Source organism: Neolamprologus brichardi, chromosome 20 (assembly GCF_056152115.1).
Source record: "Neolamprologus brichardi isolate AB-2024 chromosome 20, ASM5615211v1, whole genome shotgun sequence".
Taxonomy (NCBI): domain Eukaryota; kingdom Metazoa; phylum Chordata; class Actinopteri; order Cichliformes; family Cichlidae; genus Neolamprologus; species Neolamprologus brichardi.
In genome coordinates this window covers 24912416-24934147 of record NC_142123.1, presented here as the reverse complement: position 1 = coordinate 24934147, position 21732 = coordinate 24912416, and the positions used below count along the sequence as shown (strand labels likewise).

Here is a 21732-nt window from a genome sequence, read left to right as displayed (position 1 = left end):
TCTTTCTGTTCCTTCACTGTTCGTTCCTTTCTCTTCCTCTGCCTCTTTCCTATATTATCTTCCCACATCTTAGCTATTTGTCCAGACTTTCACAGGACCCATGCCCTTCCTCCCTTCCATCCCCACCCTTTAACAAATATACATCAGTGGCTTGAACTTCAGCAAATGTTGGCTGCCTTGCCACCGAATTCTCTGAACCTCATTTGAGACGGGCATCCTTTTTCCTCGTGGGTTTGTTGAAGGCCATCTCTAAGCTGGCCAGCCCAGCTCGCTGGTGCGGACTGCCAGAGTGCCAGTGGGGTTTTTCCACTAACATTTGGCTATCATGGGCTTAACCAGAGGGCCAGACTAGGCTCTGCAGAGACGGATGCCTTCTGCAGTTGCCTCTTGCTTTGATTTTGGAGAGAATTAGGCTTTGTAATACATACTGTATCTCATGCCTTTTGTATCTCCGTATTGAAGAAAGCCTGCAGCCTGGATGTGCTCTGCTGTGTTGTCTGTTCTGCTGGGAGGGCGCCTGGCTCCTTTGGGACTGCACAGTGAGGTGACCTTGATAGAATGGGGGAGGAGTGAAGGGGAGAGTGGCACATCCACAGCAGGTGCTGCACAACTGTGTGTGACACAGATGGGCCGACACTCTCAAATGTGTGTGCCACATGCATACATTATGCAAATACACCTGTGTGTCAATGCATCCACATACCTTAATAGACGTACGCTTACAGGCTCGCACGCACACATGGTTTCCTCAATATGTTTTTTCTACAGTAGAAATCAAGATTCTCAAGAGCTTTAATCATATCTAGCACATTCTCGTCTATTTTAGTCTTCTAAAGTCTATAAATGTAACTGTTTTAGGTTATGTTTCTCCTCTTATTTTTTGTTTTTCATCATGGTAGCTCTCCACGCTTTGTTATACTCTAGAAACACAATATATTAAGATGTACAACAAGCACTCAAGCAGTCAGGTATATCAGTCCAGATGTCTGCTATCTTTTTCCATTTTCTGCTTGTTTATGCCTTTAGTGGCTCCTTTCTGGAAAAAAGGGAGTGAAATAAGAAGCCTCAACAAGGCCTCTGAGAGCTGCTGAAAATCAGAAAACCCAAACAGTAGCACTTGGATGGACTCGCTGCTCTTAGAGTCAGTGGGGAAGAGTTACTTCCTTGACCGGCTCACTGGCCTGTTGCTCTGTCTGACCATCTGCGTTGCGGCTCAGCCCAACCCAGTCCGACTCTTTTCCCATTCTCCTTTCCATGCGCTGACATTTTTATCCTCCTATTAAAACTTTTAAGGGCCCATTATCTAAGAGGAAGGAATGCTGCTTTAATAGTGTGGTGGCTCCATCGCTAGGCCCCTTCTTTTCAGTTTGTATCCACCCGACGCTAGCTTGTTGCTTAACGTTCTCCCCAAAAGAGGGGGACCGACTCCCCTCTGATATGTATGACAGCAGCTCAGCACGGACCACGAGCCCTATTTTCACTGCCCTGGGGCACTAAGAGCAGACCATAAACCCTTGGCATGCTTTCCACTACTTCATCTCCATTGTTTCAGTCTCCCTACTACATGGTTCTCAGGTTTAAGAGGGTTTGCAGCGCTGTGGTGAAGAACTTGCGGCCTCCTTCAATCTTTTGTTTGAAGTTCATAGAAGTTGGCACTTTAGTTGGATTTGTTAAGTGTTATTTTTTTCTTCTTCTTTTTTTGGCTTAGTTTCTCATGTTGTGTTAAAACTCATAATATCCTGCTGTCAATAGTTTATGGTTATTTTCTTCATAGGCCGGTTTTATCTCAAAGGAGCTGCAGGCTCCTACAGAGTCCCTAGCTCCGTTGTGTAACATACAGTCCAGTAAAATTGTTTCTGGCAAGATAGAGATGTTTTTAAAAAATGGTACATAAGTCCATTTTTGCAATTTATTAAAGAGCCGGTCTGGGTTATAAGAGGGCAGCAGAAATAGCTTGTTCATTTGCTCGCAAGCTGTGGAGTTAACTGCACTGTCTAAGCCAGCAAGCCCAAGGCTTAGAAAATGATTTGAGTGCCAGTCAGTCTCTCCACACAGCTATCCATTTAGACTGACCTATCCAGTGGAGTTTCTATCATCAGTAAATCCTTAGGTACCTTCACTACTCATTGTCCTGAACTGATGGTTTTCAGAAAGGTATCTTTTGGATGTGACCTGCACCTAAAGCTGTGTCCTGCAGGCACTGTGGCTGATCTCACATATTAAGCTGAAGTTCCTCTTATTGACAAACACACAAACCGAGTGAGACTTTATCCTGGAGGATCATGCGGTTTCTGTTCATTTACTTTAGTGTAAGAATACTGGCAATTAACCTCCTAAGACCTGAACTCTTCCATGGCATGCATTTTTAATTTCTCTTTGATATTTGGGCATGTTGGGACCTGATGAATGTAAAAACATTTTTTTTTTTAACCTGATTTTTGTTTCTGAGAGAAATGAGATCCACATATGAGGACATTCATTTTAAATTTTTAAATAATGTCCTCATATCTGGATATCAGGCCCTTGTAGAGCAAAATGTATTATTTTGGTGTAGACATCCCAAAATGTGATGTCCACATATGTCAATGCCAGGTCCTAGGAGGTTAAGCATGATCTCATTGCATGGGAAGCACTACTAAATAAGTGATCTCTTGATGTGTGTCTATGCTGTTGCCATACTCTTAAAGGCACTATAAACTGATTTCTTTATCGGTTTCTTGGAATGAGTGATGAGCTTAGGACTGGGATTAGAGCTGTAATGGTTCTATAAAACTGTGCAATAGTCAATATATACTTCTTTTATAGCCATGGTTAGAGCCTTAATATATATATATATATTTATGTATTTTCTTAACTTTGATTGTAGCTCACTCATATGAATAAAATAAACCTCAGAATTTTGATTGAATTCCAGTTAAACAATTTTTTAAGCATGGCAGCTTTCACCAGACATGAACAACTGACAGCTCCAGGTAGATTATAATACCATATTATTATATATCTTCTAAAGCTATGTTTACACATGTGCATTCAGTGATTGTTTTAGAGCTATCCCACCCCTGAATATGATCCGACATATTATTATTATTATTATTATGCTAATCATAGATCAGAATAAGTTCACATGTTCAGAAAAAAGGGGATGTCACAGGGCTTGACTAGGGGGGGAAAAAGGCTCTCTTTGTACACAAGCAACCTTGTGGCAACGGTGGCACGGTGGTTAGCACTGTTGCCGCACAGCAAGAAGGTCCTGAGTTCAATTCCACCATCAGGCCGGGGTCTTTCTGTGTGGAGTTTGCATGTTCTCCTCGTGTTTGCGTGGGTTCCCTCCTGGTACTCCGGCTTCCTCCCACCGTCCAAAGACATGAATTAGTAGTTATAATAATTAGATGTTGGATATGCCTTCTTTTTATAGAGAGTATGTTTCCTCCAAATCCCTCGCTATCCCTTCAACATCTGCTGTTGCTCTTAATGCGTTACTTCTAGTAATGAACTAAACGTTTGGTATAGAGGTCACAAATTGTTGTAATAGAAAAAACTAGGGTTCTTTAATTTCTGTGTTTTCTTTTCTAGTACAAAGGGAAGAAAATGCCTATCCTGAAATATTTCCTTTTTGAAAATGCCTATCCTGTTTGAGCTTGGGTGAAAACCCATCACATCTTGAGTGTCTCCTGCTCTGTTCCAATACTTTAGACTCTATTTCCTGTCCAGTTTTCTGCCTATAAAGTGTCCTGTGATAGTTTTTATTGCTTTCTACATATAGAGTTATGTTTTATGGCTCAGCACATTGTGTTAGTGGATGATGGCATGTGTGTTTCCTTTTTTTTTTTTTTTTTAAGTCGTATTATTTCTCTTCTTCGCTTTCCTGTCCAACTCTATATAAAAGCATGTTTTTCTTTCTGCTTCCCATCATTTAGTAATGATAAAAACTGGAGGCTTTTGGCAGCAAGTTAGAAGAAAGTGCACATGGTGGATGATAGGTGAGACTAGCCTGGAGAAAAGGGCCATTGTGTCAACACTTTGCCTTTTATTGGTCCTCAGAGAGTCGAAGGCCTAGGTTCTGGCCCCAACCTGACATGTTATTGATGGATGGGTCTGTAGCATTGGGGTAGAGGGGCTGCATAAAAATGAAGGGAGAGTGAAGTGAGCTTTGGGATGCATAATACAACCTTAGTAAATAATCTTTGGTCCATTTGGGAGTAGCTGGAAATTCAATCCTTTGTTAAGTTCAGAGCGGTATGTTTCTTGCTCTGGCCTCAGATAGACGCAGTCAAGAAAGGGGACCATTGAATTCCATATCCTACTTAAATATCCACATGACTCACGGGGAAATTTGCAGTGCTTTAAAGCAGCTGCTCTATTGATGCTCATTCATGTTCACTTCGCTCAGCCGTGCCCTTTTTCCTTTTGGCTCAGTGTTTGTTCAGCGCCGAGTCTTTGTGCTCCCGTGAAAGCTGTTGTTGCAGTTGGTGTCTGATAGTTCACCCTGTCTGCCAGAACATCAACAGCTCAGACAGGAAAGTCTGAGAGGATTGCATGACCTTGTGACACTTGTTGACAGACTTAAAGTGATGGACAGTATTTAACAAGGGGGTCAGAATTGTCTATCACATTCACGTTGTCAGCTCCTTGAAGCAAAGAGAGACTCGGAATGGATTCCTGACAACAGCCATGAGTGGAAATGTATAAAATAAGAGGGTACTTCTTTTTGGCAAAACATCTGGAAAACAAAAGGGCATAATCAGAGGAGGTTATTGTGGCAGACAAATGGGTAGTTAGGGACAGAATAATGTAAAAACTTGTTCTGTCAAACTGAGATTGCCTTCTCTTTATAATCCCTGAGGCAGGAACAAGGAGTTTACTATATGACAGCATATAGCTGGCAAGACAACTGAGCCACTACATTTACAGTGTTCAGGAAGAGTGCACAAGGTTATATGTTCTTTACTAGCTGTTGACACTTACATGCACATATGCAAATGCATCAATATATAGCAAAAAGTTGGCTAATTAAAAAAGTTAGACCTCCAAACACCCTTCAGCGTGACAGCAGATTTAATGAGACATTAATGGAGATGTCTTTTGCTCACTGCCTCCCTGTACCCCAGGAAAGGAAAGGAAAGGAAAAGGAAAGGAAAGGAAAGGGATGGAGATCTGTTTGGTTTTTAATGAGCCTGAGAGCTGAGGTTTGTCACTGCATCTGTAGTGGAGGAAAGGTTTCACAACGGATAAGTTGAATATCAGTCGTATTCTGCAAAGATGTCAGCTTTATGCAGAGAGCACTGCACCATTTGTGTTATAATTTATGACACGAGGGATGGAAATGTATGCTGGGTGTCTGTTGTGCCCGTTCATCAAGCATTTATACATCGCACTGAAATGACGCATCATTGTGTGTCATGTTAAGTAAAGCTTTAAATGATGAAAGGCCTTTTTTCAGTGTCTTTTATTTTGTGTTGTATGAGAGGTTTTGTCGTGCTCTTACTGAAGTGCTTCAACCTTGATGACTCATGAAAATGTGCACTGACACCCCTCCTTTAGCGCAATCCCTTTTGATCTCAGTCTCAACAGGGAGAATTTAACCAAGAAGGGTTTTTCATTGTGTTCTTTTCTTTATGGGGGATTACCTCAATTAAAATTACAGGTCTACGGGATCAGCTCCTGCTGGGAGTTTTATCCTTTCTGCAGGCAGCCTCCTTTTTATAGCCTGCATGTTCCAACAAGGGCCTGAATCTTTGTAAAGGGGTAACTGGGCATATCAGTCACCACCAGTAGGCATATGAGGCACTGAAGGGTAGAATGTGTGCAAGGCATCTGAGCAAGGCTTTTCCACCCCACTTATGTCTTCTGTGTTTTCAAATTAAAAGTCAAATTCTTAGTTTAGTCAGTGATCTCTGGCTTTAGAAAAATTGTGTGTTGGGCAGTTGCGATTAAAACTCTGTCTACAAATTCCTTCGTAGTGCAACCAGATGGCACAAAAAACGAGGGACCCACCTGTATGGACAAGAATCATGGGTGTGCACACATCTGCAGGGAAACGCAGAAGGGTGGCATCTCCTGCGAGTGTCGACCGGGATTCCAGCTCACACGTAACATGAAGGACTGCAAGCGTAAGTCGTCTCAACCCTAAGCACTTTTACTTACTCCCTCTATTAAAGACAGACACACACACACACACACACAGGGAAACATGTCAGAAGGATGGTTTATAGGTTCCTCATGAAAAGGTGATTGGGGTTGGAAACTAGCCGATTATGGATAATTGCACTCATTCCACAAATGCCTTCCATCACATTTAAAGTTGGCAACTGACATTTATGTTGCATTACCAAGCCGTGACTAATCTTCGGAATAGTCCTTGTAAAGAAAAACATGTTTATCAGATGAGTAGCAATCATTTACACAACCGGGGCAAGCATGTGGAGGTTACTCGAAGGGGACTGCTCTGACGGACAGTGCACACTTCCTGTTGCTGTGCAACCGAGATCATCCTGTCAGAGCTGGGGCCAGGGCTGATGGGGGATTTGTCTGTGTTTGGATAAGGATTGGAGAAGTGTTATTCTATAGTTTTTCTGTGACAGCCCAGGAAAAGGGCAAAAGGCGCAGGGATGGTAGGGTGCAGACAGGATGGCGGTAGAAGCCTAGGCTCGCTCGTGCTCTTTTTCACTCTGTCATCACAGGTGTGTTAAAAGTGCCAAACTTAACGCTCCCCTCGCCTGAACACAGAAACTTGGACGAGAAATTTTACTTAGTACTTATGAAATGTCATTACGTGTATAGTGTTTTAATGACTTTAAAGCTTTTGCATATTTTGTAGAATGAATGAAAAGGATTAAAGCTCAGCTGCTTGCTTGTTGAGTGTCTCCAACTCCAACCTTCAGTGTAGTCAGGAGGATAAAAAGATTAAGTGGTAGATATAAATTAATTAACCAAGAGGAGGAGTTTATTTAATTAACATGGATTCAGAACCTGAGGTGGGGAATATGGAAATCAATACACGCTCTACCTAGTATTATGCTGCACAGATTTTGACCTTAATCTAAGTCCAGGTGTAAATAGCATTGAATAAACAAAGACGATGCTGTTGGATGTCTAGAGGTCGCATTCGTTTTCAGAGCTCTTATTGCGCTGTTAGCGTCTTATTGTACAATTTCTGAGGTTAAACGATAATCATGGTAACTCCAGGCGCCATTCTCGCCTCTGTAATAATTTCAGTTTTCAGCTCACCTCGAGAAACTCAATTGGAAACATTACTCTGTGCACATTTTAAAGAGGGCTAAACTGAGCCTGCAGTGTTTACGTCACAGAGCATATGGCCCAGAGAAAGAGTGCGTGTTAGATTGTCCCATCTAAATGTGCATATTTTGTTTTCGTGTCATACCATCTCTCCCCCTCTGTTTCCTTTCTCCTCTCCACACTGACTTTCAAATGAATAACTTAGACTGTGCGTAATCCTCAAAGTACCATTTGTGTTAACTACGTGTCCTTTCCCAGTGACGTGCAACTACGGCAATGGGGGTTGCCAGCACATCTGTGAGGAGACTGACCAGGGCCCCAAGTGTTCTTGCCACATGAAGTTTGTCCTGCACAGCGATGGAAAGACTTGTGTAGGTGAGTCATCTCACCCCAATGCAGCTACCAAGGGGAAGAAATAATAGCTTTTGAATGAGAAAATGTAAAATTACGAATGATTAGCTTGGCACCCAATTTCCCACAGCAAATTTAATTAACGTTTGAAATGAGTTTTATGTGATAAAATGCAAGTTGAGAAACAGGCCTCGTTAAAATAACTGTATCCCTGAGCCTTTTCTCTTGATCTGTGACATGCAAGGACAAAAGGCTACCACCCACTGTGCTTTTCCCTCTCCTACTGCTGCTCCAGTAACCTCTCAGCCCCTGCATCTGCCTTGGCTTCTCCTCTTCCTTTTTACTGGACACTGTGCCTTTTCCTCTTTTTTTCTCAGCCATGTCAGACGCACACCTTCTATTAGCCCTTGGGTCATTTCCTCCACTGCTTCCCATTGGGGATTAACTCAAACGCCTGACCTAACCTTCCACTGGCATTTATCAGTGTTTGCCTCAGTTGACTTATGTTGAGTAAAAATCATTCAGCTACTCAGGCATATTGAGCTGTTGTGAAGGGCAGTTTTAAATCAGATGGGAGCTGTGAGTTGCAGAAGAGTCGAAGCGCAGGTCTATGTAAACATGTATCTAGCCTAGCCATGCAGAAATGCACAGATTTTTCATCAGCAACCATGGAACATTAAAAACTTGTTCAGGTGTAAATCTGAGACTGACTGCTGCTGCAGAGAGACCTTTTATTTTATCCGCCTATTTAACCAGAGTGTCATTAATAGTTTCTGTTTACACTACAAACCCATTTAGGACAAATTTTTGTAACTGGAGCCTAAGTAATTTGGATGAGACGTATTCCTATGAAGAAAAACATGTTTAGGTTCGCCTGCAGAGCAGACTGGCGAGGCGATTGCTCGGTTTCGGTGGCTGCTAAGTTTGAGAGCCTGGTTTGGGTAGTGGCTGATCATTTCAGTGTTTCTGGATCTCCTTTAATACCGCAGCCCTGATGAGAGCCAGACCTGTGTCAAGGTCTGGTCAGCCAACCTGTCATTACTGCTGTGCTGTCCTAGGCCAAGAGGATGCCACAAAGTTCTCCGCAACGAAATTATACGTCTTTACCAGTCTTATTCAAGGCAGAATGAAATTTACATTTGGTTTGCCAGATTAGGAAGCAGTCAGCCAGTTAAAATCTCTGATTTCCCCCCGCAGAGTCTGGAGTTACAGTGGTGGAGAGAGGGCGCAGGGGCGCTTCTTTTGACAAACTCCATAATAGAGAATAAAACCTCAATAAAACAAACACTCTGCATCGTGAACCACAGGCGAGAGAGTGAGTGACAAGAAGGTTGGAAGGCATTCAATGAGGCACTGCTGCTATGCACTATAAGTAACTCTGTGAGGTTTCTAAGACAATGAAAGATTCATAAATAAATTGAATAATACAATAACTTTATCCCTCCAGTGAAAACAAAACGCAATAAATACAGCTCTGCTTTTGAACTTTTATTTCAGTGTATAAAAGCAAAAAATCTGTCTTTGAGCCAGTGGATCAATTTAAATTCTAAATTAATATTACAATATTGTATTGTTTTTAACATCATTGTTCTTAAAGTCAGAAAAAAGGGCCTACTGGGTTTATTGTGTTTTTACATGTCTGCATGACATGCAGCGATAATACCTTTTCAGCCAACGCATTCAGCAATAGTAAATGATTTATAGACAGTAGAGGGTATCCATAGAAACAGCACAACGTGAAAATACACGCCTGTTTAGCCTCACTATTGATTGATTTAGTCTCCTCATACTTCATCCAAAAGCAACAGCAAAGTAAATTATTGCAAAGCAGCTTTTGCCTTGTCAGTGGCTTTGTTGTTAGGCAGGTGGGCTCTTTCAGTATGCTTTACCTTCACTCTTTAGTCTATTTTCCCGGGTGTTTCAAACGAGTTCTGCACATTTTCATTCATTTTTGTGATGAATCTCCCTCCCTGTGCTTAGTGATGCATTTTGTAATAATGCACCATATGCCTTTCTATTTGGAAGTGTTTGTTCTTTATCCCTCTGTTCTCAGCTCTGATGATGCTCTAGCTGAAAATGTTTGTATCAGGAAGGCTGACGGGTGGCACACATCCCCTCTCACTCACACATACACTAACACACGCTCCTTAAAGTCAGATTTTTCACAACGGTTCTAGAAAACCCGTTTTCTTCACGGTCTTTGTATCAAGTGAAGTCCAGGTATCGGAAAGGAGCGGCCATCATGTGGAAGCATTCATGATGTTAGCACAGCAAATCATAAACATCCACAAATGGCAGTCAGATGCAGACATGCTCAGGAGTTCAATCATCTGAAGAGTTGTCCGCACTACGTAAGACACACGCACGCACACAAAGAGAGTTGAGAGATGCATTTTCTAATACAAAGTGAAAGCTATACAAACAACCACACAAACATACAGTACATATCCTGCATGCATGCATCACATGCATGTAAACACATGCAGTATTCAGGCACATGCCCATAACATAAACACATTGCTCTCATTTCGGGTGGTCTGCGGTGTATTCAGACGTGTCTCGCTGTGCCCTGTCCTCTGCGCGCTGAGAATTACCGTTTCTGGATGCTGCATGTTGGGATTGGGACACATTGGTGGAAGCATGGCTCTAGGTGTGAACTCTGCATGCTTTACAGTGTTACAGTTTGACTTGTGCATCTAACATCTACTTCTTCATCTGGCACCTTAAAAGGGCTGTGGACTCCAGAGTGACCAATTCAGAGAATACCTGCTTTAATTACAGGGGTGTGCGTGAGTGATTTAAAATAATTCCTGCAGGGATAAGAGTCAAAAATCTTCCTGCAATTTTAGTCTCAAACAGCCATTTTCTATTCGGCAATGTGCACCCAGTCCTCCACCCTAGCTATATCATGGGTGAGTGTGCATGGACTGCATACTAAAATGTGTGCCTGTAGTTGAAGCTAAATATACACTCAGACGACTGTAGAAATGGCATTCGCTGAGCAAGTTTTGCTGGAGCAGTTTGTTGAAGTAAAAGCCAGTCAATTAAAAGTCATAATTTGACATAAATTACAGAGGAGATGAAAACAAAAGGACAGTAATGCTTTCTGAAATTATTTTTATTGGCACCACATAAATTATATGGCTAGGCCACTGACAGTGTTTAGAGACTTGACTTAACAGCCTAACAACATTAATTCTGAAATGATCTGACCATAAAAGACCCTATAAAGTGCAGAAATGAATCTGGCTGTCCCTGACTTTCAGCTTGCGGCACTAACCACCACTCGCTGTCTGTCTGTCAAGGCTCACAGTGCTCATACTAACTAGCAAAAGCCTCATCTCACACACAAACGATCCCGCTGCCTTTTCTTTGCGCTGTGTGGAATATGTATTTGCATGAGTGCATGTTGCAAGGTAACACTTTTGCCTTGAAATGTCACCCTTTAATTCAGAGCAGGAACTTTCATTATCAGTTTGTTGACAGGATTTGGAAATGATTAATCTGTTTGTTCATTTGTTACCAGCGAGCGCCTGTTTTCTTTTGCAACAGCATAATGTCATTCTCTAATGTCATTATCACCTTCCAGCATAAATGAACATTAATGATTTGTTTAATGCAAGAGAGGTAGTCCCTTATCATCCATGCAATCCACCTTATTCCCTACTCCATGATGCTTTTCATTAATTCTCGTTATTCATTTCACTGAACTGGTTTCTGTATGAGTTGGTGAGTGTTCTGAAGCCTTCTGGAAATACATAACGTGTGAGCACAACCTGTCACTCGGTAAATGGGATAATGTGAACATACCTCAGCCTCCTACTACCCAGCGATAGCTGGATGACCTGAAAAAGTGGCCTTGTAGCATTTTTCCGACATGCTGCGGAGATCAGAAACAAGTTGTGCCGTTTGTGGCTGTGCCAACTATCAGGCTAAGCTCAATGTGTGCTGAGGCAACAGTGTGTCAAACCTGAAAAATGAAAAGCATTTATTCAGTAACGGTTTTCATAACCTACGTTTAAAAAAAAATTAAAGAATAAATAAAATAAAAAATAAAATCCAAAACAGCCAGCTCTCAGTTGACTTTTCCACTGTGTCTGCTTTCAAATACACAAGATTGTGTTCCACGCCATTAATAAAATATGCCCATCTTTATCAAGGTAAAAACAATCCCCTCCATTAACTGTGCAGCAGGAGAATGGTGGTAAAGGCCATGTCTTCAGGGTGTTCCCCTCCCCCCATCACTCTGTAAAAGAGGAAAGAAAGAAACAAACACATTTCCCATTAAAGGTGTTAGGCTGTCTTCACACAGTATTTATTTTCCAGTAAGAATGGATTGGGAAACAGAGTTACCATGATGCTGGGAATAAGGTGCAGAGCATCAAATTAGTTCTCATTTTGCATAGCCAGCTCACTGCTGCTGGCAACTCGTCAAGTAATGATGATTTTTCTGGACCCATTTTGGTCACATTTTAAAGGGCATAAATTGAAGCCAGTGACAAAGTGCCATAAGTCTACTGTTTCTAATCACCAGCAGGGGGCGACTCATTTGATTGCAGAAATGTCCAAATAAATAAACATCATCCTTGTCAAAATTCATTTATGACCTGAGTAGAGTTTTTCCTGATGAGTTTATGGTGATGGAGACGGAAATGCCCAAGCGGAGTCTTCCAAAGCAGAATGGATTACTTCAGTCTGGATACATCCATCATTTATGTACAGTCTATGGGCCATTTTTTTTAAATAAATTTGTTATAATTTGATTTGATTTATTTTCCCCCTGTAGCTTCTTGGCAATGATAGGGCAATAAACCTGGTCTTTAGGTTAGGGTTAATTAACCAAGGTTAGGAAAAGATGATGGTTGGTGGTTAAAGGTTAAAATACAGTGTTTTGCAAAATTGCCAAAAGTTCAAAGGCAAACTTTTCCTGTCTGCAAAAAGCATCTCTGCTTCTTGGTTACATCAGTTTTTCATTCTGCAACAGTAACAATGCCAACAGAGCACATTTGCCTGCAGTTTAATGGCGTCTACTTCAGAACAGTTTCAGACAAGACAGTGTTTTTGTCTGGCCACTCATCAGATTTTGCAATTATAGTCATAAAATATAGTTTTTTTTTGTGTGTGACTGAGAGACACGACAGACTAGGCACTGTTCCGTGATCAGTCATGCTTGCAGTTTTTCCACAACATTTGTGATGTCATTAGGGAGCAGGGCACAAGCTTGCTATTTTGGGGGAAGGAATGTAAAAAAAAAAAAAAAAGTGATGTTAATGACACTGGCTTGTCTATGGTGTTACACCATTTGGCAGTTCCACCTTGCTACACCACCAACCTAATTCCTCTTTTGCTTCATTATATTTAGTTTTTCAATGACTGGTGTAGATTTCTGTGCTCATATTACAGAAATAACTCAACAGTCATAGAGATTTAAGACACATTTTTCGGGATAAAATGATCTTCTGTACAGTTTGGGCCATAATACAGTTGATACGATGTAGCCTAAACCAGACATAAGAAGGTGAGGAACCTATCGAAATCTTTTAAATTACCCTCTGTATTAAAAAATGACAGAATGACACTCAGTGCATTAAAATGTGACATTAATGGGTCTTAACAAAGTGTCAGTATGTGACGAGTCAGGAGTGAGAACTGCTTGGTGTAAGACACAAATCCTTTGTGGTTTAAATGTACATAGAACTAAAGTGGTGTTTTTAACAATGTGTGTGTGTGCATGCGTGTGTGTACGTGCATGCAGGGGAGAGGAGTGTCCAGTCCCAGGCACCCCCACAGCTGTTCCCTAATGGTAAATATGTGCTCCTCTGACTCCTCTCTCTCTGGGGGTATGTAGGTGTGGTGAATAGTGGAGGCTAACCTAGAAGACACTGATCAGGCCCTTCCCCTTACCACATCGTCCCTTTGACCCTTGACCTAATCACCTTCCTCTCCTTTCTGTGAATGCCCTCTCAATAACACCCACTGCCTGTGTCAAACCACTCCTTTTCAAAACACAGCTGCAAACAGGGAGCCACTGACCAGCAGTACGAGCAAGATACAAAATTATAGAGATACAGAAAGGTGGTTAATATTTGCCACCTTCCAGTATTGTAGCTTTTGCTCTGCTATATTTATCTGATGCTTCCAACAACTGATATGCTTATAAGTTATGAGGCGCTACAATCGGGAAATTTCCCCTCGGTAATTCTCAAATGGTTTCATTAAGATGAAAGTTAATAACCGGCAGATTTTCTATTTCCTTTTTATGCCAAAAAGAAAACCCATATAATGCTGCTTTTGGGTGAAGCAAAACATTCTCCATGAAGCAGCATTCCCGATGAAATGTTAACCATCTAATTATATCTAACCTAATTATATAGTATATGATGATAAATCACACATGGGGACAATTTTTTTTTTCCATATAATCAGTAACTTAAAGTCTAGAGTACAGAGTTTGGGGAATTCTAACAAGCCTGAAAGGCAATATTTGGTATGATCACATTTATTCTCTGAAGCAAGCCTTCTTTAATTTCTTTAAGTAGTCTTTAAGGATAATTTTCTAGTCTTTGTTATAGATGTTCAAAGTTTTTCTATGGATGTTGGCTGCCTTTTGCTCAGTTTTCTGTGAAGATGATCCCATAATGTTGAGGTCCGGCCTCTAGAGAGGCCAATCCATAATTGATTGTATTCACCTGTGGGTTTTTTTCCCCCCTCTCCCAGTATGCTTTTCCTGCGCTGGCAGTGTGTTTGGGATCAATGACAGGCTGAAAAATTAAGACAGATGACAATGTTGCAAAGTAACACAGCTGCAACCATGACAGAGCCGCCACCATGTTTTAAAGATGGCTGTAACTCGCTGTTGTATCTCTTTCCGGGGGCAGGGGAAAAATACTATTTGTGTACCTAGTTGGACATACATTCAGCCTTTCTCCCTTTTTACTTTCCTTACGAATGGCTTCTTGACAGTTAGCCTTCCACTGAAACCATTTTTGATGAGGCTGCAGTGAACAGTAGAAGGATCAGCTGAAGTGCCAACTGCATCTTGGGTATAGGTGTTTGATAATCCCCCTGTTGGTGCAAAAATACTATTTTACACCTGTCAAATTAAGTTATCTGTGGCATTTTTAAATAAAATAGCAAATTGTATGTTTTTTTGACAGTCTGCTAGTAATAATAAACAATAGCAGCCTAATAATAAATGAAAATACAATGTAAAATTGTGTCTTTGCTAATTTTTCTGTGATGTGTAGCCACAGCACTGGTTTATTCCTTTGATCGCTTGCCTTTTTATGCTTGAATAATTCATAGGTCGGTGTTTAGGTGGCCTAACAAACAGTCAAAAATAAAAAAAATTCCTCTGAAAATGGTTAGGTACAAGAACTGGAGTGAGCATGAGTTCAAAAGCAGTCAATCTCCAAAGGCAAACTTTGAAAGACCTTCAGAAAGACTGAACTATTTCTCCGTTCACAGTACTGTACCAGCACAAATGCAAGTAGTCTTTTTTAAAACTCCAAAACATCAAGAGCACAGACCAAAGACTTTGTCTTTATTTGTATTTTGATGTGAGTGAAATTAAGCTTGCAATTTTTCCAAACACTCAGCTTTGGTGTTCCTGAACTCCATCACCACGGCCTATTAGCTCTGGTAAGGGAGCCAATAACGTGTCCGTGATTCAGCACTGCTTCATACAAAAGATAAAACACAGAACACTCCCCAACTTGATTTTTCATACACATGTAAACTTGTGTCTAAAATTGCTGAAAATGATCAATTGCAGTGTTTCTTTTTCTACATTGTGGCCAAAAGTAATTTGTTCCACTACATTTGCTGTAAAATGAACAATGGAACACGTGTCGAGGGGAAAGCAGACAATCGGTATTGTACCTTGATAATATCACTAATGCAATTCATCCCAATTTTCGGGATGAGCTGTGTTTTAATACAAATGCAGGCAAGGATGCCAGGAAAAATAAACTCATAAATCTGCGAAGACATATCAAACCTTGATACATCAAAGAGATTTACGATTTAATTACACCATGTAAGAAACTGAGGGAGGAGGATTGTTCTCAGAGGAGTAGGAGCCCGTTCAAGGTAAGAAGCAAACCGGTAGTGTTTTAAGTTACTAGTTGTTGCTGTTGTATGTACATGAACACAGAGTTCCTCACATTCTCCAGTATAACAGTCTGACCTATATTAAGATATTTGTGTCCTAGTTTCAGGGTTCTTTCTTTTCTTGAAATGGAGACATACGCAGCCAGAAACATATTTTTGCATGCTGCTTAAAAGGTTTGTCTCCTAATTTTCTCTGTTACTGTACCACTTTGTGGTTGCAAATCCAGAACTTTCTCGAGACGCCAGAACTTTTACAGTCTTAGGTTTTTTTTCTTATTGTGGGCTTTATTTTACTGAGAGAGCGCTCCCCTAATGTGAGAAACCCTGTACCATGTGAGTAACTTTCCTCTGGCTTTATGGTTTTATGCTTCTTCGTCCACCTGACAATCAGTGATCAACTCCAAAGCGGGCTTCGCCTTGTGCGTTTTGCTAAATTCTATCCCCTCATCCTTTGATGTCTTTTGTTTGCAGTCGTCATAAATGTCTGATGACAAGCTGATGTAACTGAAGACGTGCTACAGCTAAAATCATGTGGCTTCTGTTAAAAGCTTGTGTACACTGGCTGAAGCTCTCTGTATGAGATATAATACAGAGGCCCAGCATCAGAGCAAACACCCTGCAGATTATAATGAAGGATATTTAGAAAAGTCAGCCCACTGTTACTGTAATTGCCTCTCCCAGCCCAGTGCACTGTAGATGTGGCTGGTGTGCATCCAAATCACACAAACCGACAAACATACCAGAGTGCGCGTCTCTCCCCTCTCTTCACAAAAGCCATAATGTCAAAAATATTTCTTTGCTCTCTTAACACATGATCATTACAGTTTGGTGAAATGGCTGCCTGACTAAGCGTTTTGGAGGCATGTCCTGACAGCGTCTCGTCTGCCAACCGTCTCTGCTCACACTTTGCAATTATGCGAACCCACAGTGTTACACGCTCAAGTTTGGGTTGTGACTGGGGTATCGTATCGTGAGCCATCATTCTCCTGCAGAGGATCCGAGGCAGCATCGCTCTGATTTACTGACTACTAAGAGTAGACAACATAATGGAAATGCATTCAAAAAAATTCCACCTCAGTCTTATTGAAGAAAAATAAATTGTTATAAAGATTTATAAGAATTCTTTCATTTCGGTCTTAGGTTCAGGTTCATGTTACTTCATTTGTAGTCCTAAGTAGATCTGGCCTGCAGTAAGTGAGTCATCCATCCTTGAATGCACATATATATATTTTAAAACAAACAAAGATGATGGGGAACAGATAAGTGTAACTCAACATAAAGAGAGAGATATGAAGAAATAATAATGGAGAATTTACACAGCATCAGGTAGATGGCAAAACCATGATTGTTTTTTTTCTTCTTCTTCTCTGAATGAGGGCTAATTAGAAGCTTATTTCCAGAACGAAGAAACTGAAACTGTATATAAAGGGTGCAAGTCATCAAGTAAAATCAAACCAGCCAGCTGCTGTAATCTATCCATACCAGGGTTGCTGGGTTCAGCTGTGGCTCACCAATAAGCCTGTTAGACCATTTAACAGTTTGACTGAGTGAGTTTCTGTTCTTTAAAGATAAATATCCAAACCACGAGACCGAGGAAAGATGGTTTGGTCTCAGTGAAAGCATGATAACATGAAATGGTTGTTGTTTTGTCAAAAGTTTATCGAAGTTTCTTCAAACATGACAGATGCTGCTGCCCGTTTTAACACATAACTCCACAGTTTGCTTCAAAGTTCAGTTTTTATAAGACTGAATGCATTCTCCAGTCTGTTTCTAAATGGACCTAATCTCTTTTGTACGTACATTTTCTTAAATCAGTGATCATTTCTTTTGTTTTAAATACGTCTAATTGAAGGTAGGATTTGTCTGACCCTTTAACAAACTCATCATGGCTGCTCTCATTATCCCGGGGCGGACTAAAGATAACAGAGCCATTTGCATACTTTAAAATGGTTCTGTTTTCAGACAAGATAAATGATAAAGGTGAAAGCGCACATCCCAGCGGGGAACCAGTCGAGGAGCAGACCTGATTGGCTGCACTCGGCTCTGCTCTGCCAGGATAAACTATTGAGACAAGTGGAATAGTCAAAATCCAGCCCATGAGACTGAAAACTGTTTTATAAGCCTTTTGATTAAAATATGAGGCTGAATCTTGTGGACAGAAGAACCTTTCCCTCTAAATGTTTTAGCAGTTAAGTTCAACAGGTTTACTGTGGCATCTTCTATTCCTCTATATGGCTTCTAAGCGAACAGGGGATCCAGGCACATGCTTGGTCTTCTCTAAAATCTCTGACTTGCCAGAGAGTGATTGGCAAAGCAATCTTCAAGTCCTTCTAAATGATGGAGAGAATTTGGATGAAAAAGCCTAATCGGTTTCTTTATTACCGCTCACATGAAAGTAAACAATTACACCACAATGTTGGAGACGATGCAGGCAAAGGGAATTTTTTTCTTTGGTCATGCATAAAACTACAGCTGTTCTGGGATAACATTCTTCTCATTTTTGAGCATGCATTTGTATATTCTTAATCATCCCAGAGTAATGTTTTTGTTTCTGACTGATACTTGCTATGATCGAAGGAAGGGTATACCTCTCCTCAAAGTTTTGACTGTTGCATGTAAAAGGGCCGTAACAGGAAACTAGCAAAAATGTGATGCTCCGACGACAGATCAGTGGCTGGAAACAGTAGAAGAAATGCATTCCACTGGAAAAACTGACTAAAGAAGGAAACCCATAGGATGATGTAATCATGGACAAAATGGTATGTCAATAAGTGAAAATCTGCCAAAGGCCTAATTTTTATAAAAGTCTAACCCTATGAGACCTCAGTACTACTTTATAAACCTTTATTTACTAAAAGGTTTTAGCCCCCTACTTTTTTGTATGTTCCCTTCTCAAAAGAAAAACAATTAAATGAAAAGCAAAAAAGATAATTATGTTAATTATGTTATGCCTCTTCCATATGGGAAAGTTGTGTTTAGAACCCATGGTAGACATAAGTGACTGATGGCAGATGGCTTCTTTTTCCTGGTCTCACCAAGTGCTTGCTGAATGGTTTTCTGTAAAATATTGAAAGATTTCTTGTAAAGTGATCTGAGATGACTAATGTTAGGATTTGGTGCTCTATAAATGGAATTAAATTCAATCTTAAATGTGATTCAGTAATGTCATTTACATAGGAAAAGCAAATACTAATCAAAGTTTGGTATTTTTAGCAGACGTTATTATGTTGCAGAATGTACTGAAGTGAGCAGTGGTGAGTTTTATTTGTTACATTTTCATCTTTTACACGACTCCACTTCAAAAGCTATGACAAAAACACATGTAGGGTTTTGTATTGGGTAGAGGGCTTACTTGACAAGGATTATAGCAAAATTATTTGTCATCCAAGAAACCCTGTAGCAGACTTCATGTCAGCATACAGTACAGCAACAGGCAGATGTTGAAGCCAGCAAGCAGGCTGAAGAATAGACTATATATAGTCAGGTTTATATAATGAGTCACAAGTATAGCTAAATGTCAACCATCCTTTATAATGGTGTTTAGCATTTAGACCTAGTCATTTCAATGTCAAAATTATTATTTTTTTAAACCTTGTTTTTATGGCTTCATCTGAACTGACATTTATTCCAAGCTTGTCCTAGTATATTGATACACCGTGTCTAGCCTTGAGCGATGGCATTCACTTGTGTGTTGTGTGTTTTTCCAAGAAACGGCTGTAAAACACTAAATTACATCACTTTTAGCACCTGTTTTGCTTTGATGCATCGTTCTAGTCTCTAACTGAGATTTTAATTTGAGAGAAGTTTGATTATGGCTGTTGCAGTTTATATTGAGGGAGTTTTTTAATTTTAGAACTGACGAGGGTAAGTGTTTCCCAAAGGGTTGCTGGTTCTTTATTTAACAAAATAAGAAATAACAGCTACATTCCCTTTTTAGTGCCGTGTGTTAGCTGCCATCGTCTTACCAGCGTGAAGTCTTAGACTATTCCAGCTGTGTTGGGCTGCCAGCCAACATCCCACTGCCCATTAAAAAGAAGTGATGAGATGTGTACATGACTGGTTTCTTTACAGAAAGTTAAAGTGATAGCTGTTGTTTTTGTTGTTATTCTGAAGTGTGTGAGCCCATCTATAAGGATGCCAAAAGTAGTAGGCATCCACTGATCTTGGATGTTAGAGCGACTCTGTCTTGTACGGTTACTTAAAATTAAAGTCTGTGTAAAATTTGACACTGTCTAGAGAAAAGACCTCAGCTATCCTGTCCTTACTGACTACCTGCCTTTTTCAAATCAGCCTAGCCAACATAGGGACCGGGGAGCTGAAATTGCTTTTTTATCCCCAAAATGCCTGGAAGGTTTTGTCAAAACCAGGAAGGAACTGGTGGTTTCGTCCACATGTGTCTGCAAATGAAATTTTTCCCTTTTATAATGGAGGGGAGACATTTCCTACAGTATAAAAGGATTTTTGGAGGTCATAATTTGCTTTTACCAAAGAGAAACAAACCTGCTCACATACCTTTTACACACATGCACATATAGACACAACAAGTGAAGTTCCCATGTTTGGCTGTGTTAGCTATATTTCCTAATGACTTGTCTCCTTTCATTATTGACAAACTCTTTGTTTCTCTGACTGGTAATCTCTTTCATTGGCTGCATTCATTACTGTTTCTATCTTTACTCTCTTTTTTTCCCTCTCTACCACTCAACACTTGATCAGCATGCTGCTCTTGGCCTGTTCACAAAAGTAATGGTGTATATAATGGTGTTTCTTGTAATGTTTGCAGTTGCACCAGTATGCATGTATGCTGTTTCAATTGGAAGAAATAAGTAGGTCACAACTGAATCTACTTTGTATTTTCTGTGGGGTTTATCTAACTGAATGCGTGTTTCCCTGCAGAGACCTGTGCAGTGAACAATGGCGGCTGTGATAGCACATGTCATGATTCAGTGACAGGAGTCCGCTGCAGCTGTCCTGTTGGCTTCACTCTGCAGCCAGACCGCAAGACTTGCAAAGGTATTCCCACCCATCGCCCATGGATGCAGGCAGCATTCAAGCTGCACCTGTCCAGCTCTCACTAAATTATTCTCCTGCTTGTCATTTTTCCAGCTTCTCTCTCCACATGCAGCCAACGGGAATGATTAAATAGTTATTCACTCCTACCCAAGTTAGAACCCCTTGTAACTTGCCAGTTAGATTTTCTGCAGAAACCACATTTTCTTTTGCAACTACAAGTTATTTTGCCTGTATCCATACAGGTGTCACAGATCTATCACTGCCTTCTGCTTTTCAACAACATATTTTAAGAAATATTTTGTCATGGCACCAGCTTTCCCGACAGTTTTCTTCTGCACTGCCATCTTTGTGAGTGTTGGCAGAGCATCCTCAACTCAAGCAACCTGCATAATTTTGCTGTTTTTGTGTGTGTGTGGTTTTTTCTTCGTGCAATCTCTAATCCTCTCCAAATGTTATGTGGAATTATCAAGACTTGGGGAAAACAAACATTGGATGTAGGTGAACAAAAACATGTTTCCAGAAAAGCAGGATAGCAGTGTGTCAGTGTGCTTACAGTGTTAGACTAACAACTCTAATAAAAATACATTGGCTTGTATTAGTTTAGTTTGAGAGGAAACAAGAGGAAAATGAACACAGGCAGCACTGGCACAAGAAGACAGACGCTCGCTTCAGGCCAGGCACTTCTGAGGAGTCGAGACAAAGATGAAGCAAGGATGGGATTATTTAATTCCATCTCTCATGCATTTATTTTAACCAGATGATGAAGACTCCCTCAAGAGACAGATGCCTCATTTGTGATGATGATTCAGAATTAATCAGAGCTGCTGCCAAACTTGCCAAGGCAGAGCACCATGAAAAGCAGGGATCAGCACATGACATATCGATTCAGTATTGGCTACAGAAATAAAGAGCAGAATAATCGGAAGGAGATGGACAATGATGATTTAGAGGCCTTACTGCTTCGGGGCTTCACTGTGTGAGAGCTGCACTCCATTAAAGTCACACGCAAGCTGATTTTTA

At 40.6% G+C, this 21732-nt stretch overlaps 1 protein-coding gene across 2 annotated transcripts in view; it reads left to right on the top strand.

Annotated features, from left to right (window-relative positions):
- scube3 (signal peptide, CUB domain, EGF-like 3) overlaps positions 1-21732 on the top strand; it is a 75587-nt gene that overhangs the window by 36767 nt on the left and 17088 nt on the right. The window contains exons 5-8 of one of the 2 annotated variants that reach the window (XM_006794259.3): positions 5961-6110; positions 7495-7611; positions 13343-13390; positions 20596-20712. In XM_006794259.3, the coding sequence (XP_006794322.2) occupies positions 5961-6110; positions 7495-7611; positions 13343-13390; positions 20596-20712 (432 nt within the window). The remainder of the gene's footprint in view (positions 1-5960; positions 6111-7494; positions 7612-13342; positions 13391-20595; positions 20713-21732) is intronic. The other variant, XM_006794260.3, reaches the window with a different exon arrangement.